Source organism: Stegodyphus dumicola, chromosome 8 (assembly GCF_044657685.1).
Source record: "Stegodyphus dumicola isolate Sdum_Otavi_A_Nest chromosome 8, ASM4465768v1".
Classification (NCBI taxonomy): Eukaryota; Metazoa; Arthropoda; class Arachnida; order Araneae; family Eresidae; genus Stegodyphus; species Stegodyphus dumicola.
In genome coordinates this window covers 106,689,590-106,715,798 of record NC_140775.1, presented here as the reverse complement: position 1 = coordinate 106,715,798, position 26,209 = coordinate 106,689,590, and the positions used below count along the sequence as shown (strand labels likewise).

The 26,209-nt window shown below is 34.1% G+C and overlaps 1 protein-coding gene across 2 annotated transcripts in view; it reads left to right on the top strand.

Annotated features, from left to right (window-relative positions):
- CdGAPr (GTPase-activating protein CdGAPr) overlaps positions 1-26,209 on the top strand; it is a 255,305-nt gene that overhangs the window by 127,060 nt on the left and 102,036 nt on the right. For both annotated transcript variants that reach the window (XM_035361218.2, XM_035361217.2), the window contains 4 exons: positions 17,579-17,670; positions 18,160-18,250; positions 21,115-21,378; positions 23,542-23,637. In XM_035361218.2, coding sequence (XP_035217109.1) covers positions 17,633-17,670; positions 18,160-18,250; positions 21,115-21,378; positions 23,542-23,637 — 489 coding nt within the window. In that variant the 5' untranslated portion in view covers positions 17,579-17,632. The remainder of the gene's footprint in view (positions 1-17,578; positions 17,671-18,159; positions 18,251-21,114; positions 21,379-23,541; positions 23,638-26,209) is intronic.

Sequence of the window (26,209 nt, the reverse complement as noted above, 5' to 3'; positions counted from 1 at the left end):
CAGACTTTATTGGCGACAACATACAGTATACACATAAAAAATATTAAAAAAATTTTAGTTCTAAGAATTCTTTTTTTGAAGGCATAAACATTTTAATATCCCTTAAAACTTTATAAAAAGACAATAAATAAAGACAATAAATTTGTAAAAAGACATTAATTTAAGAATTTACTATGCTTTCATGGTTCAACATCCTAAGTCTCCGGTTCATATCATGTGACCCCAAACGATCTCATCTCACGTAAACTACTCTACAAAAATCTAATTCTATCAGTAATTATCTACATTAATTTCAAGTTAAATCTTAATTTGGAACACAAGTTTAAATGCAAGAAATATTTCAATGCGTACGAATAGCTTACTCAGAAATTATGTAAAACTGCAGTGCTTTACTTCACTAATGCATTCTCATTAGAATTGATAAATTTAACCCTTGACTTTCCTTTTCTATATTTTCGGCTTCGGGTAAGAGCTGTGATTGCATCCTAACTGACTTAATTACCGAAAATGGCCTTAGACACAAAACTGATATATCTGATAAAAATTCTATGTAACTATATGCCAGTATTGAAAGAAACAATCAATCTGATAAGAAAAAGCTGCGACTTGTTTTGAAAATGAGGCGTAAAAGGTTACCAGCGAGAATATTCGTTTGGCATCCGTTGTACCATTATTGGCGACTTTATCGCTTGCGCCGGCAAAACGGAAAAGTACCGAATTGGCTCTTAAGAGATGAAATGTATGAAGTGACATCGTCCGAGACGTCTAATTCATGCTGTAGTGCAAACAGAATTAAAGTTTCCTTCAACCATTTGGTGCAATGCCATCTTTTGGTCAAATGGCGCATTTTTTGAGCAAAGAGAGAAAAAAAGCTCGAGTTTCTTTTGATCAGAAACAAATCCCTGTCATGCCATAATATTTACCAGATTTATCTCACTTTTGTCTTCCATGAAGATGGTTGTAGGGCAAGGGTTCTCAAAGAAGCAAAGTGTTTTTAACTATTCAAATTCAAAAGTTAAAACCCCAACATCCTGATTGAGATTTTTCCGCCTAATACTCGTAAATTTATGCGATCTGAGCTTTGTTCAAGAATGCTGGTGGTAGTAGTACTTTGTAGTGGGGGTACTAAAGATATAAAATTTTTGTTTAGATGGTACGCGTTTGTCAAAAGGTTGAGAACCGCTGCTCTAGGAGGTATAAGGCATTCTCTAAGCTCCTGTCAATGTTTTAAAGGAGTATGAGGAGAACTGGAGTAGAAGTGTGCGTGTTCCACTATATAATATTTTGAAGGTGACCAAACAATACATTTTTTACATTTCGAAAGAGCAGCCTTACTGTAATATCAATATTATAGTGCTTTCCGCAAAATTTTTTAATTTATTATGTCTCTTTCTCCAGAAATGTTAATGCTTAATCTTTTTAGGCACAAATGCTATTCCAATATAATATTCATAATGTTAAATATTGTTAGTATTCTGTTATACTGCTCATATTAGTTGGTACATCCGAATCCTCAATTTCTATTTAAAAATATAGGCTTATTCTGTACTGAGGGTGTTTCTGAGTGTAGATTTTAAGGTAGTTTTCACTCCTCACCGTAGCCTGTTCGTTAACAGGTACAGCCACAGTGGGCGGCGGCAGAATACCCCCTTCCCCGAAGATAGCATGGAGATAAGACTACTTACTTCCTACCTGCATGGAAGATAGGAACAGGCAGCAGAATTTAGGAGTAGCAGTGATTGAATAGAGTGACCCAAATCCTGCCGCTAGCTCTATTTCTCATTGTTTTTATCAGCAATAATTATTACAGTTGATATTCCAGACGAAATTGTTTTTTGAATTTAAATATTTGCAAGTAAAACAAAGGGGAAAATAAATAAAATGAAACAATTACTGTATAATAAGTGTATTCGCCTCAAAAATGCTGCAAATTTTCATAAAAGTTATCAATCGAATATACACTGCTGGCGATTAAAATTGCAACACCATGAAGGAAAGCAAATACAAAAAAGATATTTATTGTACGTACAGTATGGCATGAAGATAAAATGATTGAATTTGCAAGCAGTTTCGGGGTTTACAGCGGTGCGAAATTAGTAGAAACAGCTGCTACCCCTGGCAGCAAAAACGACGGTTACCCCGGTTAGGCATGGAGTTGAACTGGATGACAGAAACGGGCAACTCATTCCATTCTCCTTTAAATCTATGCCACACTTCATCAACCGTATTAGTTGGAGAGAGATGACGAACAACTCTCTCAGCAACCCATGACCAGATGTTTCCAATGGGTGACAGATCTGGAGATCGTGCAGGCCAGGGCAGCAGTCGAATACCCTGTGTATCGAGGTAGGTCAGAACACGACGTGAAACGTGTGATCTTGCATTATGTTATTGGAAGATGGCGTTTAGCAGGCCCCGAAGATAGGGCTCAACCACTGAACGTAAGGTATCATAAACGTACCCATCTGCGTTGAAATTACCATCGATCCGAACTAGAGATGTGCGTGTCGTTTACCCATTGGCTGCCCAAATCATCACACCAGATGCAGGGAGAGTTCCTATGCGAATATCGAATGCAAGCAAGCGACATGCGGTCTCTTCGAAGCCTCCAAACACTTATACGGCCATCAGAATACTGCATGCAGAATTCGGACTCGTCTGAAAAGACGACATTATGCCAATCTTGTACTTAGCTTTGTCGTTCAGCGCACCAGAGTGGACATCTCTTTTTATGCTGCATTGTCAAGGGAAGCCGAAGCAATAATCGTCATGCTGATAGTTCATGCTGTTGCAAAAGTCGATGCACCGTACGAGCGGATACTGGGCTTGCTGCAAACAAGCCCATTACCCGACTGATGGTCTGTGATGTGGTTGTACGGTTTTGCAGGGCTGGACCTAACATTATGTCTGTCCTCTCGGACTTTAGTCATGGAAGGGCTTTGAGATCCTGCATCCCGTTCAGTATGACCCTCAGCAACGCATTGATTCCATATTTGCATGGCAGTGGTTGGATGTCAACCATTGCGACAGGCGATATCATGAAACGATAATCCACACTCTCGATAGGCAAAGATCCTGCGTCTATCGAATTACGACACTTGCTGGTAAGCATTTCTTCTTATTATTCGAGGCATAACATGACATTTTGAGCAAACTCCGACCTTACAAAGCTCTTTCCAAATGAGAAGTACACTACACAGTTTTTATTTTATGCAGTGCTTCAGATGTCGTTTCTCCCTCCTGCGTCGTCTAAAATCCTAACTGTTAAGAAATTTTATCAACTTTGTACTATTAAAATTTTTTGATCATTAAATAGATAAGTGAAAGTTCACTTACCTTCTAAATAGGGCTGCTCTGAACTGCCTTCTTTCCTTCTTGTCGATATCCGTCTCTATGATGAACTTCGATTCACTGCGCAACACAGCTATAAACTTTTTAAGAAATTTTAATTCGTATGAAAGATATCTACAAAATATTTACAAGTTATAATGATTACAAGCATAATTTATACGGAGACAGTCTATCGTTATACATCTGTTAGACGCGTCAGCCGTTCAACTGACTACTTTTAGTCTCTCTCGCCAGAGGGCGTCCGTGGAAGTCCGTGGAAGTAAAGTTCTAGTAAGCAAACGCGACACTCCCACCTTGAGGTCCAGTATCAACAGAGGATGGACCTCAACTGACCTGTAGTTCAAGTCTTTTGAGATTTCGTCATACGTCGAGTTCTGTACCTCACTAGCATATCCGACTCAGGTGTAAAGTTGAGTTCAAGAGGTATGAGGTTCTTAGTAGGTCTTATAATCTCCCCTTGTGCAGTTTTCAGTTTCACTAATCTAATGTATCCGTCGTGGGATGGAAAAATTTCCACGATTCTAGCTAAGGGCCAGTTTATCCTTTTTTCGTTGTTGGACACAATTACAAGATCACCAACTTTCACAGAAGATGGTTCGCGGATGAATTTTGAGCTTTGTTTTAGTTGCCCTAAATATTCTGATCGAAATCTTTTTCGTAAATCTTTTCTCAATTCGGCTCTGTAAAGGTATCTTTTATTGATGGATTTAGAATCCAAAAGATCTAATTCAGGAACTCCAGTCTCTGGAATTTCTGTTAGAAACATTGCTGGGGTGAGAGCTCTTAAATCCTTTACGTCTTCTGACAAATACGTGAGAGGACGGTTGTTCATAAGGCTCTCGCAATCACAAATGATTGTCAACAATTCTTCGTAGTTCAGAGAAGATTTTCCTAGTACCTTTCGAAGAATTCTCTTTAGTACTCCAATTAATCTTTCCCACCACCCTCCCCACCATGGCGAGGAAGGGGGAATAAATTTCCATTCAATTTTCTTAACTGTTGCATTTTCTAAGATAGAATTCCAATCTATGGTCTTAAACAAATTATTTGATCCAACAAAATTGGTTCCATTGTCAGAGTATACAGTGACAGGTCTACCCCTTCGAGCGATGAATCGCATGAACGCGTGCAGGAAACTTTCAGTTGATAGAGATGAAACTAGCTGTAAGTGAACTGCTCTATATATTGCGCAAGTAAAAATGACGATCCATGTTTTTTGGCCTCCTTTTAAAATTAAGGGACCCGTCAGATCAACACCAATAATCTCAAAAATTAAAGCATCTCTTATTCTGTCTTCAGGTAGTGGCGCTTGAGGAATCTTATATGAATCAGAGTCGAACCTTCGACATCGTACACAGTTTTTTATAACCTTGCGTACTGTCTTCCTATTCTTTATGATCCAATATTTTTCACGCAAAGCGCACATAACGAATTGTACTCCAGCGTGACTTAGCCTTTCATGTTCAGATTTGATCAGTTTTAAGACTAATGGATGTTCTGAGGGAAGTAAAACTGGGCAACGAAAGTCAGCATCATCGTCTCTCTGAAAGATACGTGTTTTCACTTTTATAACGCCATTGGAGTCCATGATAGGTTCTAGAGCACGTATTCTTTTATCTTTCAATCCTTCGAAAGATTCTCGTTGGATGAGTCGAAAAACCACTGTTTCAGCTCCTTTTAGTTCTTCGACTGAAATTCTCCCATGAGTTCTTTCAGATGGTGGTGTTGTAGCATTTTTAATGAATCTAAAGATCCAAGATACGACCTTTATGATCTTTTCGAATTTTGAAATATTGTCAAAAAGTTTAAATTTATCTGTATTCGTGTTATTGCTGGCTGAAACCACAGTTCGTTTTCTCTCTCCATTTACTATATCGAAGTCAGGATGTTCTCCATCTGCAGTAGGCCACTCTTCTGGAGGTCGATAAATCCAATCTGGTCCTTTCCACCATTCGGATTTCCTCAATTCTTTTGCAGAGCAACCGCGTGATGGCAAATCCGAAGGATTAAACTTTCCGGGAATGTGATGCCAGTGATCTGGGTTACTCAGTTTTCGAATCTCATTTACTCGATTGGCTATAAAAGTGGACCAATTTTCTTTCTGTTTTATCCAAAAGAGAGCATTTGTGGAATCCGTCCAGTAAAATACTGGAACCTCTTTTAGTTTCAAGTCTTCTCTTATTGTATGAGAGAGCCTGGCTCCAATAGTGCAAGCGAGTATCTCTAGTCGAGTTATGGTGAGTGCTTTTAGGGGAGCAACTCTCGCTTTAGATTGTATCAATTGACAAGTGACTCCACTCTCACCGCTGTGTCTAAGGAAAATGCAGGTCGCATACGCGTCCTTGCTTGCGTCCGAAAATACATGCAGAGTGGTACTTTCGTCTATTTTCGGAAGCAATCTAGGAATTTTGATGTCTTTCAAATATTTTAACTGAGATGACCATGTGAAAAATTTCCTTGCTAGATCATTCGGCAGATTAGTATCCCAGTTAATTTTCTGTTTCCAGCACTCTTGCAGAATCAGTTTAGGCATGAGAGTAACTGGACTAGTAAACCCAATTGGGTCAAAGATTTTACTCAATTCGGAAAGAACAGATCTTTTGCTCGATACAGGGTTTTCTTCATGTTTTACGTGACAAGACAAAGTATCGTCAAACAAGTCCCATTTCAATCCCAATACTGACACAACATCTTCATAATCTTTATCAGAAAGGTTTAGAATTGAAGTTTCATTTTTAAGTCTATTATGTTTCCAACCTCTTAGGTCAAATTTTGCAGTAGCCATGATTTCTCTAGATCCTTTGATAAATGAGTTTAACTCTTCAATTGATTCCACGCTCGCTACGCAGTTATCCACATACATGGCTTTCTTTAGCTTTGAAGCTATTTCCTGATGATGTTTTGGTACATTTTCCAAATGGTAGTTAATCGTGGCAGCGAGTAAAAAGGGGCTGGCGTTTACGCCGAATACAACCCTTCGGTGCCGATATATAGTCAGTTTTTCAGGCTGTCCTTTCTCCCACCATAGGAAGCGGAGAAAATCTCGATCCGCTGGATTCACACCTATCTGAAGAAATGCTCTTTTTATATTCGAAATTACTCCATACTTCCCTTCTCGAAATTTTATCAAAATTTTGGGGATCAATTCAAGATAATTAGGACCCTTTTCCAGGCAGTCGTTCAGAGATACCGAATTTTTCTCCTTTGCAGATGCGTCGAACACTGGTCGAATTTTGGTAGTCGAATTTTCCCGAAACACTGCTCTATGTGGCAGATAATGCCCTTTGATCTTTTCTGCCTCCGAAATATCGATAGGTTCAATTATTCCCTCTTCTACCCAAACCTTTAAAACAGTTTCGTAGGCTTCTAAGGAATTCTTTGTCTGAAGGGTTTTCACGCAAGACTTCAGACGCTTTTCTGCAAGGATTCTATTATCTGGCAACTCAGGATGAATTTGAAGCCATGGAAGTGATACCTGATACCTTCCAGCGTCATCTCTTTCTAAAGTACGGATAAAATAATTTTCTGTAGCCTTTTGTATTTCTTGTTTTGTTTGCGAAAGAGCTGGTTCAGTTATTCCGATAGAATCAAGAGACCACAAGTCACAAATTTTTCTGTCACTAATGTGTAGTGATAAAAGAACTTCATTAAAATTTTTTCCCTTTACCTTCGTTCTCCCTAATATTGTCCAACCAAGGTGTGTATTCATCGCTACTAAACTCTCCGTTACGTGTATTATTTCCCCTGTAAAGAGTTTTCCGGCATAATCTGCTCCTACAAGCACGTGTATTTCGTTAGGGTGTTTTTCAAATAAACAAGAATTCTCATTAATTACATCACTGGGAAAAATTTTGTAACCTCTTAGTTTCTTTAAGCATTCCCTATCCTCCAATTTTGGAATATGTGAGCATATGGTTTTTTGGCTCAAAACCTCCATTTCGCATGTGAATCCTGTTTCTGGATTATTTAACTTAATCAGATACTTGTTGTGATTTTCCCTTTTTTCTATCCCTCCAAAAAGCCCATGAGTCACACTTTCCTGACCTAAAGATTTTAGTTTTAATTTCTCCGCAAGAAATGTGCTGATATATGATCTGCTACTTCCGGTATCCAGAATTATTCGTGTAAAATTGCTTTCACCATCTCCGTAAACATTGGCAATTAAAGTTTGCAAGATTACACTTTCATAGGATGAATTATTCGTTAAGGCCTTATTTTCAATTTGTTCTTCCTTAATTTCTCCGTTTTCGGTTTTAAAACACATTATAGTGGCATGTCGTTGTTTACATAATTCACACCTTATTCTAGAAGTGCAAATAAAACTAAGATGCCGTGGGCGTAAACAGCGATAACAGATCCCTTTCGCTTTGCATTTCTCCCTTTTTTTCTCAGTAGACCATAAAGATGCTTGTTTACACGTTATAGACTCGTGATCAGAAGAGTCGCAGAAAACACATGGTGTTTGCCCCCCCCCCCCCCGCAAACTTGCGTTCGTTAACTCCGAAGCTGTGTGTTTCGCAATAGGTCTGGGTTCACTCAGTTTGTTATGCTTTTGCGGCGCCGCCTTTGGCTGGACCGTCTGGAATGTACGTTCCCGCGCAACTAACTGTTCAGAAAGAAATTCCACTAGGTGACTCAAATCGTAATTTGATTTCCGAACTGTTTTATTATACTCCAAAACCAAATCTGCGGGCAATGTTTTAAGCAAAATAGGCGTTAATAAAGCTCCATATGTTTCTGAGGTCATATTTAATGATTCAAGACATCGAATATGTTTCTGTATATAATTGAATAACTTACGGAAATTTTGAATGTCATTAGAATCCTTTAGATGTCTTATTTTCAGTAATTTATCTATATGGGCGTTGATCAGTACATCTTTATTTCCAAATCTTTCTGTGAGGAGTTTAACTGAAGTTTCGTAATTTTCTTCGGTTAACTCGAAACCGTCAATGGTGTTATAAGCAGTACCTCCCAAAAAGGATTTCAAATAATTAAATTTGCTTATAGCGTCAAGCGTTTTATTTTGATGTATGGCTGATGAAAAAGTGTTCCAAAATGTCAGCCATTCGCAGCTCTCGCCATAAAACTTCGGAATCGTAAGTTTAGGAAGCTTCACATTATGACTTTCGATTTTAACGTTTTCTATAATACTTTCACTTAACTGTTCAGTGCTTCGTAACACATTAAATTTTTGTTGTTTTATATTAATTTCTTTCAATTTTTTGTTAGCTTTGTATTTAAATGTAGTTATTCTTTCACGATATTCGTCAACACCGTTTAATTCCTGGTCTAGATCCTTTATGTTTATTAATTTTTCTATATCGGCATCTATTTGTTTTAATTCGTTCGATTTTTCATTTAAGAGTTCTAAGGAAATTTCTAGTTCCTCTGCATTCACTTCGGTTTTTAGTAATTCAGTTCCGATCCGGCCAATTAATTTTGTAACGGCAGCCCTAATGTGGCCGCGTTTCCTTTTCAATGTATCGATGAATTCCGTCATTATTTAATATTCAACAATTCAACAAGTATCAGCAATTCACTAATTATTTATGCTTATGTATTATCTATATAACTGATATCAATTTAGACAGTTTCAATAGTTAGGAAAACAGCAGTTACTGGCAGTCCCTGTTCGGGCGCCATGTTAAAAAATTTTATCAACTTTGTACTATTAAAATTTTTTGATCATTAAATAGATAAGTGAAAGTTCACTTACCTTCTAAATAGGGCTGCCCTGAACTGCCTTCTTTCCTTCTTGTCGATATCCGTCTCTATGATGAACTTCGATTGACTGCGCAACACAGCTATAAACTTTTTAAGAAATTTTAATTCGTATGAAAGATATCTACAAAATATTTACAAGTTATAATGATTACAAGCATAATTTATACGGAGACAGTCTATCGTTATACATCTGTTAGACGCGTCAGCCGTTCAACTGACTACTTTTAGTCTCTCTCGCCAGAGGGCGTCCGTGGAAGTCCGTGGAAGTAAAGTTCTAGTAAGCAAACGCGACACTAACCATTAACATATCCCAAGCCTTTCATGTGATTTTGACGTTCGTCAGATCATTCTTTCGTAGTGTTGCAATTTTAATCACCAGTAGTTTATTAAATTAATTTTACTTTTATCAATTAGCTATATTGTTAAAAATAAAATGCACATTTAAATTATTAAGAAATGGATTTATTTTTTAATTGCTCAGTTAAGCAATTACAGATTGAATAAATCTGGAAGAAAACTGAAGATTGTAAGTTTTGCCGAATGGTAACGTTCTGAAAATTAGCTGTGTGCTAGTAGATGTTGAAATTAAACTTATGTATTGCGAAATGGCAAGACGAGTGAATGGAATGTGCACGGTAGAATCTCGTAAACAATCCGAAAACTTTGAAAGACTCAGCAAAGGATATTTCTATTATTACAATTGTCCCATCTCAGAAAACCATACCACTTACAATTAACAAAGTAACGACCTTTTGTTTTGGGTAGATTTAGGCAATGTAGACGCCGAACACAAGCATACTGCTGTACTAATTTTGTGTTTCACTTTGGTGTGTTTCGCTTTTGTTTTAATCATACCACTATTCTGAATATAACAGATGAATTACAATTTCTGAATGTACAAGGTGAGACCGAAAAGTAAGGTGACTGATGTCATAATAATAACTGCATTATATATTTACTTATAAATACATTACTGTCCTTTAAAGTAGTTCCCGCCGTCTACAATACACTTCTGACAACATTTATACAAGTTCCGGATTCTTTTGAAAAAGTCCTCCTTTGGGACTGTGTTAAGTTCCTTGGCTTGAATGTCTTGATGAGTTTGAATGTCTGAGATGCTTGAAAATCGGTGTCCCTTCAGTCACCTTACTTTTTGGTCTCACCTTGCAGTTTCGTTTCGTTGAGTCGTTAGGTTTCGAAAAATTTGCGGTCGAAATATTTCAGAATTTACTTACTCATGCACATAATTATGAATGACAATACATGTGAGATATTGCTATATCTTTTTTTTTTTTTTTTTTTTTTTTTGCTTTCCCATTTAATTATGAACTACAGAATTGACTTTTTTTTTTTTTTTTTTTTTTTTTTATTTGTTTGTTTTGTTTCCTATTGGGCTAGTTATCCGAGTATTGTTATTTCCTTTCTAACAGTTTTTATTTCCTTTCGAATAATAGGAAGTACGTTAATTACGTGTTTTTTTTTTTTTTTTTTTTTTTCCCGACACTGCTATTCGTAAACCTAATGCTAAAAAGGTTTTTTTTCTAGGTTCTATTCTGCTTGACTGTAACTTGTTACATCTTTTTATCATCTCTGAAGTTTGAGCTGTTCCGTTAAAACTTCTTCAAGTATTCTTCATTGGATGATTGTAATTTGCGTATGTTCTTTGTAAGGATTTATCTGAATTCTAATGAAGTTTTGCTTATCAAATAACTTTTTTCCATCGAAGTTAATTGTCTTACTTTTCATTTGTGGTTGAAAACAGCAGAATTTAATATTTCAGATTTCCTTACTACATCTAATAACACAGCTTGTTTTTTATAACTGGAATGATTTTGCCGTCTCTTAGGCCTACATCATAGCAAAATAGTTGCCGACTGTGAATTTATAAACTGTTATTTCATTATAATTGAATTGGAGGATCTTCATTTGTGCATTAAGTTAATATGATGATAGAAAGGGTAATGACTGGTGATTAATTTTGTTCTTGTAAAATGAAATAATAAAATATGAGAGTGTGCTGAAGTTTCGCAGGTGAATAGTGTTAACGTCTTTCTCTTTTTTTTCTTTTTCACTTTTAGTAATATCCTTTCTCATTTTTTAAATATTTTTCTGAGTGAATCTGGAAATAAAAATTTTCTTTTAGGATTTGATAGGCATTTCAAAGTCGTTTGTTTAGTCAAAATGCGCTGTTTTGTAGTTATAATAAAATGACAATTTTTGTAATATCTCTTCATTATTAGTATTAATTATTACAGGCTGTTTCTTTCTTTATTTTTAAATGCATTTTGTCTGAGGGCGCGTAATTAATATCGTACCTTTTCTGACTACGATTTGGAATTTTTTTTTAAATAATTGCCAATAATAATAATCGAGTAACATTTTTTTTTTTTTTTTTTTTCTTTTTTTTTTTCAGCGAGTAATTTTGATGGAGTAATTTTCAGCATGGCATTTTAAAACTGTGAAAAAGCTCAGTAATAAATCGGTTTTAATTATGCAAAATTTTTATTTTACTCGAAAGCTGATCGACAAAGAATAGAATCAAATTGAAAACATTACATAGCAAACAAGTTCCTAGCCCCTAGCTGGGCTATTAGTTTGCATTAAGTGTTAATATCCTGGTGTAGAAATTACCATGTAAAGGAAAGTAGAGCGTTTTTACGCCTCTGACGTGAAAATGAATTCCAAACGAGTTGAACAATTTTTTTTACAGATCTTGTTAATACGAAGAAAAGTCCAGAAAATAATCTGCGGCGAAATTTTGGGTGAGGCAAACGAAACGTCACGAATTAAGAAAGGAAATTCGTAATGAAAGAATAGAAAAAATCGTTAAGCAGCTTTTATTGTCTAGGCGCCTTAGGAAATGTTGCCGTGCGAAACCTCATTGCATAGGCGATTCACAGAATGTTGCCATTGAGCAAAGCGTAAAATTTTTAAATTTTCACTTGGGCATAACAGATATATTACTGATTAAGACACTGAGTGATTCAAAGGCAATAAATGAATTTCTTAATAACTTAAATCTTTATTTTACCTTTTTTAAATAATATATGTGTAGTAAATCCAACTCATAATTTTTGCTAACATTTGTAGCTATGTTATTATTTATAAAAGATGTGTTGTATTGATATATGTTACGTAACAGACGCAGAATTATTTTAATGATGATTTACATTAGAAAAAAAAATTTTTAAGTGTTTTTTTGAAACTTTATATCTAGAAAAATAACCAACGCGTAGTCTTTGAAAAAATGCTTAAGGTCTTAATATTTTACTGATTTGTTTTGTTCTGCACAAGGAGTTTTACTCATTTAAAATAAAGATTATGTTTCTTGTATTTTAAAATACTGTTTAATCAATAAGGGGGGGCAGACTATTTTTTAAATTCAATTTATCTTTTCCAAAAGCTAAAGTAATTAAAAGTATAATCTTTAAAAAACATTGCTATGAAACTTCCATCTTTATGATTTGTTTTTAAAATTTTTTAAAATAAATTAATTTTTAAAATAAATTAATTTTTTATTTTAATTTTTAAAGCGTTTTTTTTAAAATTTGATTTAATAATAAAGATACAGTTTATGAGAATGCAATTTTGGACTGATTCTGCGTAGAGTCACAACCTGTTGTCCAGCAGATATTCGATACGCAGCTGAAAACTGATTTCAATCCTATGGCAATATCGATCCTATGCAGATTCTTTAAAATTAATAATTTAACCAAAATCTTGATTATGCGTCTTTGGCAATCAAGGCATATAAATAGGAGCGTCGGTATGCTCGCCTTCACTTTGTTATACCGATGTCGAGCCTGTGCAATGTTAATGCTGTGTTTAGCATCGACTTAGTGTAGTGTTGATGGCATGCTTGTCACGATTCTGCGCATTGTGGCCATTGGACATTAAAACTTTTGCTAATTACATTATCGAAATTTCTTTTCTGTCATGTCAATGGTATGTCGGTAATTAATGTCAGTTGTATGTCGATGTGGATTCAACGCAGAATCGATCCTGTGCGGTACTGATTCTACGCTACGTCAATCATATGGATGTAACCTTGTTTGCAACTCATCGGTGAATGTGTTTAAATATCATTTTGTAAAAAAATTATAATTGTATTTTGAAATCTCTTTCTTTTTTTAGCCCAAAGGGGCAATTTGCCCAGAAGGCATTTCGCGTTGGTTCAATGTAAACGGCGAATCACTTTTTAAATTCTTACCACAAAATATAGTCCTGTATATATTTCAAGAAATTAAATAATGAAGAATCTGCATGAGTGTATGTATGTTTCTTGCACTGTCTATATATATATATATATATATATATATATATGCAGCGTGACGAGACTGTGTATCGGCAATTCTAAAGATATGCTCTTTTTAAATATTTTGTGATATTGCTGTTGAATTGAATTTTATAGTTAAGTGCGAAGAACATGATATTTAATAAAAAAAAAGGTAACACACAAAACGTTTAAAAAAAAAACTCTCCTATGGGCGTAATATAAAATCTGCAAGCCTTCAGATTTTTTTATGAATATATGTATATATTTTTTTCTTTCTTCCCTCTCCGCCCCGAAATGAACTGTGTTTCTACAATCTGATGGGAACTTAGAAATAAGTTCCTTACTGAGGGGGGGGGGGATGAGACGTTATGGTATTTTCTGTATAGTAATTTGTTTTATTTTCTTGTCTTTTTTAAGATGATTTTGCGATATATACTATATAGATATATCCCTATACTCTATAGTACATTTCTTTCGTTTTAAATTTTGTCTTCATGAACGCCTTAAAGGCGATTGTAAATTGTGTCTCGAAATTTCAACTCGGAGAGGAATGACTTTTTTGTGCATTCAAGTTAAGTGCAATGCACAGCCTACGGCCTACCTTCCCACATTCAGAAAAGGTGAGCGCATCATAAACCTTTTTAAAATGTCTGAAATATTTCACTTGAGTTTTGTTTCAGTATTTTTTTTTTTTTTTTTTTTTTAAAGTTATGAAAGTGGTTAGAAGGAAAAAAAATTGGACTCTAATGTCTTCATTATATAGTAAGTAGCAGAATTTAACAATTGCGTGTCTTCATTTCTTCGCGCCCTTTTTAGCCACTTTTTCTGTGGTCTCATCATTGCTTTCAGGGCATCAAGCTCAAGAACTTCATGTCTTCGTTAGAAGAATGAGCGATTTTATTCAACTAACTCCTAATGATCGTTTTCGAAAACGAAATTGCGAAAATTTCTGATCTGTGATGGAATTCATTCTGTACTTTTAAACTGAATAATGGATTTTCAGGATTCAAAACGTTTTTCTCATTGCTAATATGTAAAAAAAGATTAATGTGTGAAATGATTTTACTGCCTTTTTAGAATACATACAGATTTTCGAAAGCTTTGTTTTTTAATCATGTTTGAAAGACCAAAAAATTTGCATGCAATTTTGAACTCAACAAGAAATATTTTGCATAATTTAAAGATAAGAGACCTTTGATTGAATTTCCGAATAACTTAAGTCTTTAGCAAATTTCGAAACAAAGTGCAGTTTTTTCGAGAGAGTGAGGAGATTAGTTTTGTAAAAGACTTCCGCATTTTCTCTTGGAAGAATCTTATTTTTTTTTTTTTTAATGAGTGAATATAAATTTTAATTTAACGGGAATAAAGAAAATTCGTTATTTTAAAGCGCAGCATTTTATTTAAATTTAGGTGTCGGTTGCATGATGGAGATATGAGATATACACCCAATTACCGTATTCTTGCTTGTCTAACTTGCAGTTTTTTTTTTTTTTTTTAAAGTTGTCAAAGGTGCTATACATGCGAATGCAAAAAATACATTTGTAGCTAACAGAAAATAACAAATGAAATTTCGGAGATCCCGCCCAAAATTTCAAAAAGTATGCTTTTATTCTAATCTATTTTTTTTCATGTTCTGTACCATGTTAGGCATCTTTTCGCTCCTTTTCCGGCTGGTACGTTTGTGTGTGTGTGTATATATATATATATATATATACTATTACACTTGTGGCACACCACAGAAGTGATGAACTGTGCGTGGGTACTCGACGGCGTGAGTGTGGATATCCTTTTCAAGGTCAGGCCACCTTTCAGCGCGCGTTAGCTGCAGCGGAGGAGCAGTAGGCCGCGTGACTATTCACATTGCTCCAATGTCCTAAACGCCTTGTTTGCACTGCTCTAATTAACTTCGTTTAATTCATGGTTTCGCGGAGAATATTATCTCTGTCTCAGTGTTGTTGCTTCCAAGATCTTTGATCCATTTGTTGATGTACAGCTCCAAACCTTTCTTTGGTACAGCTAGGACTGCATTTACAACGAAGACTTGCTTTCCCTCCCGTTGTGTGGGCCGCAAGAGGGAGGAGGGGGGAAGTAAAAAAAATTCTATTCATTGAACTGCGAGCAAGATGTCAACCTACTTGTTTGAAGAAGAATCTAAGTCACGTGCACTTCAGAACTGCCAACGCATGGTACTAAAATTTCTCAGCTTTCGCTTTTAACATTTCCTTTTCACTTGTTTTCTTCTGATAAATTTGTCTTTTTTTAAAAATTCAGTTCAGGTTTTAAATAGCTCGAAAACGCCAATTTGTTATCTTATTTTCTTTTCCTGAATTGACTTTTGTTGAGGAGGTGATTTATCTGTCAGCGAACTATCTTATTATTATGGAAACGCTAAAGTAAATAAATAAACCAATATCTTGCTTTTATAAGGTGAATGTGACTTATTTTTTAAATTTCACCTGAAATTATTGCTGCCGAAATTTTTGTTTGTTATATTAACGATGGCAGTATTGAAACTTGAAAGCTGTACACATACAGCATTTTTAGACGTCATGAGTAAAATATGTCCATTTTCAAACTTTACTGGTAAACACAATTTCTTTTTACTTGTTTCGTGTTGTTTATTGAAATTTAGATTAAAATTTTATTGGTAAAGTAATGAAATTTTATTTGTGCCTTGAAAGCGTAATTGGAAACTGATTTGTAATGGCAGGGTGGTCAGATATTAATGCTTCTCTGAGCTTCTTTTAAGTATGCAATTATCAATCAGAAATTTTTACCTACATTTTAAAACCCTTTAGAATTATATCTCCAAAAATCAGAAGCACTTGCCAAAGTTGCTTCATTGATATCTATGTAACATATAAATAGATATTAAATAAGTTGCCCCTAAAGTGCGAGTCACGGCTTAGCGGGAACAAAGGTTTGTATGAGTTGCGTAAAGTTTTGCCGATGTTGTCTGTGAGTCGCAAAAAATTTTAAAGATTTGATTGAATTCAGATGTATATCCTCTGTTATTCCCATAAAGGGATGCTGAGCTCCAAACTTCATGAGTCTTCAGCGACTTTACTTTCGCTGAGCCGAACATACGGCACTCCGCGCGCTGTTCGTGACTAAATAGTCAGGGTTCATGCACCATTCTGGACTTTAAATGGATCAAAATATGGACATTACCATGTATCTTTTTCTAGCGAAAGATGGCTTGTCTGTGGAAGTGGAAAGTGCCATACATTGCCACACTGCTTAACGCGCGCCACTGCATTCTGAGATGAAAGGTTTCTGTGTTTTTTCATTATTTTTATTATTATTTAAACTTGCGAGTGTTTGCAGTCGTTCTGATTCACGTATGTCGGTGATTAAACTGAAAGTTATTTGAAACATTTTAAACTCTCTCTTTTTTTTATTTATTTATTTATTTATTTATTATTATTATTATTATTATTGTCTCCTATTGTGGGAAAATATTTCATGTTGTCCGTACTTTTTATGTATAAATGATATTGAAGTTTTAAGATGCATTCAAATGTCTCTAACTAATCTGAATGAAGTTCCGAGTCGTAATTAATTATTTTTTTAAATTTGACTTGTAAGTAGCTTGAGAAAAAATTATATATCTGCAGTCTTAAATCATGAGTATTATTAAGCTAAACAAATATTAAGTAGAAACTTATTAAAATTTTTTAGAAAACTTAAGTATTGAATTACTTTTAATAAAATAAAGATTGTAAAGTAAAATAGAATATGAAGTGTTTTATAAATAATAACTAATAAAATTCATCTTATAAGCATGATCGAAAACATTAAGTGTATGAAATCGCTTCTAAATACATAAATATTCAACTCTAAATCGTAATTATTTAAAAAGAAAAAAAATGAACATGCGATTAAACTGGAAGATTTATTTTTACAACTTTCAGCTATAATTAATGAAGAATTTTTAAATATACCTAATGAGAAACTAAGAAATTTTTCAACGAAAGTAAGGGTAATTTTGTATGAATACTGAAAAATTTGCAACTAAGCAATTTTTTTAGGCTTTGAATTACCCTCTCGTAAATGACTGCCGTGACTAATTCTACTGTGTTATTTATGTTTATGCCATATTATGTATTCATAAATTTAAAAATATACTTTTTAAGTACCAGCTGATGAAAACTTATTTTTCATGTATATTTCATTACAAATTGTTAGTTCTGTATATAGTGTAATTAGCTGTTTTTGTTGCAGATATGCATACATATAGTCAACATTTGCTTGAAGGATTAAATACGTAGCCTGCTGATGGCACCTCCAAATGTTAAGATCAAACATATAACCAGGTATTTATTCATTTTTCAGCAGAGTCGTAGCTAGGGTTTTCAGCACCCGGGGACAACTAAAGATTTCACTGACCCTCTCCTGTTTGCCATGAATGGAAAACATTTCCTTCTAAAATTTCTTAACATAAATTTAGCGCCTCCTGGATGCTGCGTCCGGGGACAGATGTAACCCTTGCTCCCCCCAGCTACGCCTCTGTTTTTCAGGCATTTTCTTATTTTTTTACTAAACGAGCAGGCATCGAATTCTGAATTAAAAGCAATTGTAGTTTCTACTTGTATGTGCTGCCATCTATTGATGAATTGACTCTTTAAACCTTAATACCAGATGCTGAGATTTTTACCATTTTTTTTATTAATTTCGTTACTTTTTTTTTTTTTTTCCCCTTCATGTAACTGCGTGTTAATTTCTTGCTAAATGTTTTTGTGTGTTTGTGTTTGAGAAAGTTCCATTGAAAATTAAAAAACTCTTGTGTTATTTCGTTTTTATAGGAGTCCATCAAGCTCTGGGGACACCAGATTTCCTAAATTAGATGAATGCGCACATTTCCATTATGAAAATGTTGAACTTGGACCAATTAAAGTGAGTTTTCTGTTATAAATAATTTATATTGCACAGAAAATATACTTTATTGTGTGTATATTGATGTAATAGACATTCAACACTCAACTTATACTAAATGTTTACCATGCTCTAAATATTATAAATACTTGTTTGAAGTTAGTAATTTTTTCATTGGGTGTATCAAGTTTGTTGACTTGAGTACAGTTGTTAAAATTTTAGCTCCCTCTGAAAGCAGTCTTTACCTTTTTTTGGAGGGAGGGGGGGTCTGTATGAAGGAAGGTCTGACCATTACTGTACTTTATTCTGTGTCTTTTTTTGCCATTTATGAAACTGGGCAAAGTTTCTCTGCATTACATACATGAACATGTAAGATCCCCCTCTCATAACTTCCTTCACAATTTAGTTCCCCTTTTTTAAATTGCATTTCAAATTAATGACAGTATTATAAAAAAGAATTTTGGTTGTTAACAGGAGATTTAAAATTTAAAGATTAGGTTTAAAATTTTAAATCTACGTAAATGCTATTGATGTTAAATTTTTATTTTGTTATATGTATATACAAATTTAATTTTCTTTGCTGCCACCAACTATTGTATAGCAATGTTTGTAATTTTTATGTAAAATGTGTAAATATGTGTTGAATGCTTATAAAAATAAATAAGTGAATACAGCTTGTGGATTTTTACATTCAGTACATATTTTATATAATGTGCAGTCACTGATGGAAATTATTAGTTTTTTATAATTGTTATTGTGTGAATAAAATAAAACATTCTGTGTGTTATCTCACTCTTTTTATTTTTTATGCTGTGAACACCAAATGCTGTCATATTTGGCCGTCAAGTTTTCTAGTGGCAGGTTCTGAAAATTTTAAATTTTCGGTATTCGTAAAGTTTTTCTCTTTTCCAGTGCATTCTGGAAATAAGCTTCCCTAAATTTTAAAATGAATTAACATATGTAGTGATTGTTTTTATCTTACTAACAAGACAAATGCTTGTAAACTAACTGTAAAAGTTATGCCGAACATTTCTCTTCTAACCGTTGTACTTTAAGTCAGCCTAATACAAGAATGGTTCATTTACAGCGAAACAAGCATGAACTGACATTATGTCTGCGATTTTGCCGAGTCATTTGCACATTCACCTTCTGTAATTATTCATGAATGATCTGAGGCTTAAGGAATAGCATAACCAACAACAATAAAAATGGACAAGATTTAAGTTTGCAAAGAATTAGAAAGGAAGATATCTTAGTAGTAATTATTGTAATGTTAAATATTACTATGTATTTTCATTGGACTGTAGGTTTCTTATAAAGGAATAATATTGTGATAGTTATGTGTAGTTTTTCCATGATTGCATTTCATTTTTTATATTCTTACAGTAAATGCATTCTTTACAAATTAAATTTTTCATATAATTTTCTTCTCTTTATTTTCAGACAGTAAAATTAGTAAAACATAAAGGGATAAAATATGCAAGGAAATGCTGTATATTTATAATGATATTTATTACCAAATTAGCAAAACATGAAATTTAAAAAAGAAAAACAATGTGGGACTTTGTGCACATGCAGGATTTACTTCTAAATCAAACAAAACTTTCCATCTATTATTTAGTCACATAAAATAAGTATTTAAAAAACTGTGTAAATAAATTTTTAATAGCATCAAATGTAATTAGTGGTTTTCAAGTTTACACAAAAAGTGCACATTTAATTTTATAGCTTGTAATGATTTATGAAAATGTCAGCCATTTATTGACTTTTATATGTGCATACATGTACAGTGAAGAACCAAAACATTATGACCACCTACTCAATAACACATTGTGCGACCTTGGCCTGCAAAACAGCCGCAACTCGCCCTGTCATGGATGTCACAAGTTGTTGGTAGACAGCAGGAGACAGGTTGTTCCAAATGCCTAAACAGCAGTCACGCAAAGACATATTCTGACGTTGTGGTGTTTGAGCTCTGAGCTGCCACTTTATGAAATTTTAAATGTTTTGCGTCGGATTAAGATTTGGTGACTTAGGTGGCCAGGACATTAACTGGAATTCATCGTTATGCTCCTCAAGCCACTCCAATACAGTTCGAACCTTGCTACGTGGGGCATTGTCCTGCAGCAAGATTTCATTTCCAGTTGGGAAGACAGATGCCATGTAAGAGTGCAACTGATCCATACTTCAGATAGTTCACAGTTTTCATGGTCACTTCTACCACAACTAAGGGTCTCAGAGCAGACCATGAGAATGCTCCCCAAAACATAATATTGCCACCTCTAGCCTGTGTATAATCTCTGTACAAGGCGGAGGGGGCAATTGTTCACCTGGAAGATTTCTTACCCTAACAGGACCATTGGCATGATGAATGAGAAATTGTGATTCATCTGACCAGACAACAGTCTTCCATTTCTCCATGGTCCAGTCTCCATGTTCCCGGCCCCACTGTAGGTGTAGTTGACAAAGATGCTTGGTTCAACAGAGGCACACGAGTGGGATGTCTGCTGCACAGTCCCATATCCAACAGCGTCCGTTGAACTGTGGGTTCTGAAGCACTTGCACTTGGAACTGCATTGTATTGGGCTGTCAGCTGAGCCACTGTCTATCAAATCCACTCGACCTTTCCCATAACTCACAAAAGTAAGTGAAAGAATGCCTAACCTTCTCCAGCAGAAGTTAAATACAATTCCCATCTAATCACATGCCTTCCACATCATCCAGACAAGTTCATTGAAAAATATGGGGATGGTCATAATGTTTGGGCTGGCCAGTGTGTATATTGTATTTTTAGTAGGTAATTTGCTAATCATCTTTTTACTTTTTAATCGTTTAATTCTTTATAGCTACTTTTGTTCATTTATTACTGTCATTATCTTTTTAAGGTTCTTTTATGTGATAAACAAATAGATTCCAGCAAGTCCTCTGTAGTATGCAGTTCCTCAGCCAATAAAGAAAATGAAAATGATCATTTATGTTTCCTCGTTACCGTAATTAGCAACAGCAGAAAATGGATGGTCAGACGAAGCTACAAAAATTTTATGTTCTTAGACACTCAACTGCATCGCTGTGTTTATGACAGAAAATATAGTTTGCTTCGGGAGTTGCCTAATTTTTCTCAAGAAGACTCTGAAAGGGAAGATTTTGAGGTAAGGGTTATTTATCATATGGCATAATCGTGAAAAACATAACATTTATGGAATTTTCCAATTGTTGAGCATTTTCTTTTTTGTATTTTAAAATTGTATGGTTTCCAGTGATTGAAATGTCTTCGAAAGAAAATATTAAGTACCTTCATAATCTAATTATTTAGGTGCTTGCTTTATGATTATAAATGTTCAGTATGAATTTGAGAAAAGCAGTTTTTTGAGGATAAAGAAAATATAAAAAGAAAAGTTTTTACTTGGCAAGTGGATGAAAATTTTTCATTTTAAAATTCAGGAATAATACTAAAATATCTTTATGATCATTTTGAGATTAAAGAAAACAATGGTTCCGTAAGTTGCAGCTGTAAATTATTGGTTTAAGAAACAAATAAAATTATGGACAATAATATTTTCATAAGATAGCAAGGGGCAGTTTGTAATTAATATCATTCTCAATGCCCATCAACATGTATAAAATGGATAGTTAAAAAAAAAATATATATATATATATATATTATTACTATATTAGGTGCAGCAGCGATTATCTCATTCTTCATCTGGGAATAAAATATAAAGATTTATGAGCATAAATTTATATTTTAATTAAAATATCAGGAGGCAATTCAATGAGTGCTAATTCTAGTGTATACCTATTCTAGTGCATAACTCACAACTACAGCATTTGCAACCCTGCATTCCTATGTGATTTTGAGTTGTATCTGTACCCCCCCTACACACCCTGCAAGTTTGTCAGTTTGGTAAGAATCACCCTGTATGTATCATGTTTTATGGGAAAGTACTGTATTCTAAAGGCTGTTTCATCATTTTTAACAAAAAAAAAAAAAAACCCACCACATTCAGTTTTATTAGACAATCATAAATTATTGTTCATAATTTGTGATCATATCTCAGTATCATGATTGTCAGGATAATCATGGAATTGGACAGTTTGAATCGTTTGATAAATATTGATATCCGCAGTATTTAGAAAATTATAAAAATTGTTGGCAATTGAATGCAGAGAATAAAGAGAAGATTTCTGAATCAGATAGATGGGGTATAGTATTTTTCTAAAATGAGTGAATAGACGTTAAAGATGTTTGAGAACTTTTTGCAATATTGAGTTAATTGGGTGAATATATTATAGTTTATTCACTTCATAAATATGGAAAATATACTATATGTTGAAAGGATACTTTCTGTTAGGAACAAGATGTGGTCAAAGGAAAAATATAGGTTTAACAATAAGACAATGGAAATTAAGCAAAATTATTATGAAAACTGTTTCATAGACTAATTGAACTTAATGATAAAGTATGGAAAGACCAAAATGCTGAATAAGGTAGTATCGCTGGAGACATTTTCATAATACAATTGTAGTAATATGTAATTCAGCTTTAAAGCAAATGTTTGTATGGATTGTTCTGTTGAATAATGGTAAACTTAACATGTTTATTTCATAAAAGATTTCCTGTATCTTTCTTTTTTTTTCTTTTCTTTTTTCCCCTCTTTTCTTTTTCTTTTTCTTTCTTTCTTTTTTTTTTTTTTTTTGGTCAACTCTCATTCCAGTGTCTTGTTTTTGCATTGTGAAAATATTTTCATCTTATGATCAGCCTATATTATATTATGCATTTGTATTTGAACTTGAAATATGACTTTGTGTATTATGATGCTGTTTAATCCTCCAAATAAATTTATTCAATTTTATTTGATAGTTTCTAAAAATATCAGTATTTTTTCCTGCAACAAAATGTTCATATGAATGAAATTTATTTTGAATGTGTACTTAGTTACATCAATTGATTGTTAATAAATAGGTCTTGTCAGATTGCCTGTGCAGAAGACATTTTTGTTAAAGTATTAATTATATCCTGAAATAGAAATGCTGTGTATCTATTAATGTTTAAATTGAAATGTAAACTTCTACTGTTAGAAAGGAATTCTATTTATTTTTTGTTCAAATGCATGCAGTTATTTCCCCTGCGGGTGATATTCCATTATTTTGAATAAAGAATAAAATACTAATGAAATAAGTAATTTTGTTTAATGGCAGGTATGATAAAAAAAAAGGTTTTTGTAATACATTAATATCATTAGAAATTTAATTTAAAGTTATAGGATTTATATTGTTTGAGAGAAAATTAATTATTTCTTGATCTTTTACAGGAACAAATTAGGACTTTGCTGTCAGAATATTTAGAGCGCTTTTCGCAGCTTGCTGGCAGTTTAATAAATTGCGGTCCAGTTTTAAATTGGTTTGAGGTAATCATTATTTGTTTTTGTAAGAAGATAGATCTTATTTCTCTGTATTTACTTTTCAGTTTATTAGAAATGTTATTGATATTTGTAATAAATGTTGCACATTTTTAAAGGCAATCTTGTTTCCTCCTTGAAGAAAATAAATTTAAATCTGCAGATTTAATTTTCCTTATTAAAATTTATATTATTATCAAATAAAAAAAAGTGTTCCTTGATAATTAAATTTTAGATAGCATGTTATTTCTGAATTATATTTGCAATTATTTAATATAATCCAAATATTAAAATCTGATGTGTAATAAAAAAGTGGCTCATATTGTAAAACATTTATTCATAATAAAGCTTTAAATATTTCTAAATCTGTAAATATTAGAAGTATTTTGATCCCTCTATCAATAGAAGCTTTGTTAGTTACTTTCAGCCATGATAGTAAAAAAACCCTTAATATTTAATTTTTTCAAAATCTGGAGGTACAAACTCTTGGTCATGTTCTTATAGTGAAATTATGCATGTAAAGTTTGATCTGCTATCACATGGGCAAACATCTGGGCAAGGAAGGTTACTCAAAGAAGAATTGAGAGATACTAAGACAGGATCAGAAATGTTATCACTATATGCAAGTGGGCTTCTCTGCACACTTGCACATAATGATGGCATTTCTGAATCATAAGAAATGAAAGAACAGTGCATAAGGGAAGGATATTATTTTATTCATCAAAATGTAACAAATGCAGTGTTAGGAGAGACACACAGAAGGTGTTCGAAGTTTTGGCCAGCAGCTACAACGCAAGTCAGACGTTACCACCACATGGAATCATAGACAATTTGAAATATTCTTATTGTCTCTCAGACAGCAGTTGCAGCTACATAGATACACATGTCAAGATCCCATTCACTGTCCATATAAGTATCATACATCAGCCCATTCAAGAGAGCCCCTGAAAAAAAAAAAAAAAAAAAAAAAAAAAAATAAGGAAGGATAGGCCTGGTGATCATGTGAGACAGTGAATGGGACAATCACACCCAAATTCACTCTTGTACAGATGTTACATTTTAATGCTCCCCATTAACATGACTGAAATGGGTTATGATTCCCATATTGGAAACACACACCATGCCACAGCAACTGCAGAATTTGTTGGCCATTCAACAGATCATGCAAGACTTCATCCAGAAACTACGTAGCGTATTCGGAAACTAAGTACCGTTTCATTCTAGCGCCGTCGCAGCACTGTGGTAGGCATCCCGCGCATGTGCACTAGTCTTTCTTGTTCACTGACTTTCAATTGTCGCCATTTTGGTTGCTCTATCTTGTGTTTTCAGTTTGCTGTGCACATTCAAAATGTTTAAGACAATTAGTTCTCCCGCTGACTGTGAGATTCGTGCCGTGATTAAATTTTTGAACGCGAGGAATGTTAATCTGGCCGAAATTTATCGTCAAGTGACAGAAGTTTACGGTGAATACTCGATAAGTGATGGAATGGTGAGAAAGTGGGTAAGAATGTTTAATGCAGGTCGAACAAAAGTCCACGCCGAGGCTCGGAGTGGTCGGCCTTCTGTTGTCACCGATGATTTGGTAAGGAAAGTTGATGAAGCAATTCATGAGAACAGACGCTTCACAATGACAACTCTTTCAGAGGCATTTCCACAAATTTCACGTACTGTTTTGTTCGAAATTGTGTCTGACCACTTGAATTATTGCAAACTGTGTTCCCGATGGGTTCCAAAAATGCTCACTGATGTTCACAAAACAAAGCGACTTTTTCACGCGGTACAGTGAAGAGGGAGAAAACTTTTTAAACCAAATTGTGACAGGTGATGAAACTTGTGTGTGTCATTTCACACCAGAATCGAAACAACAATCGATGGAGAGGAGACACACTCATTCTCCAAAAAAACAAAAGTTCAAAGTGACAATGTCATCACAAGAAATCATGTGCACTGTCTTCTGGGATAGGAAAGGCGTTTTGCTTACTGAATTTCTTCCCAGAGGTGAAACCATTAATGCGGCATGATATTGTGAGACTTTAACAAAACTAAGGCGTGCCATTCAAAACAAATGAAGAGAAATGCTCAGTAAAGGAATTGTGTTGCTCCATGACAATGCTCGGCCCCATACTGCTGGTGTCACTTAATCGTTAATTCGACAGTTTCATTGGGAGCAGTTCGATCACCCGCCGTGCAGCTCGGACATGGCGCCGTCCAACTATCACTTGTTCCTGCACATGAAGCGCAAGCTTGGTGGCAAGCGCTTTGGATCTGACAATGACACGAAAAATGCTGTGGAGTCGTGGTTATCAAAACTGGTGGGAAGTTTCTTTGACGATGGTATACAAAAGCTGGTCACCCGCTATGACAAGTGTTTGATCATTGGTGGAAACCATGTTGAAACATAGTTTAAGACATGTATTTTCATGTAAAAATAAAATTGGATTTGAAAAAATTGTTTTACTATTTTTTTTTTTTTTTTTTTTCAAAACGGTACTTAGTTTCCGAATACGCCTCGTATATTATAAAAATTTCCTTTCAAACTAGCAGGTACAAGATATGGGTCTGTTTAGCAGTTTGCCTCAAT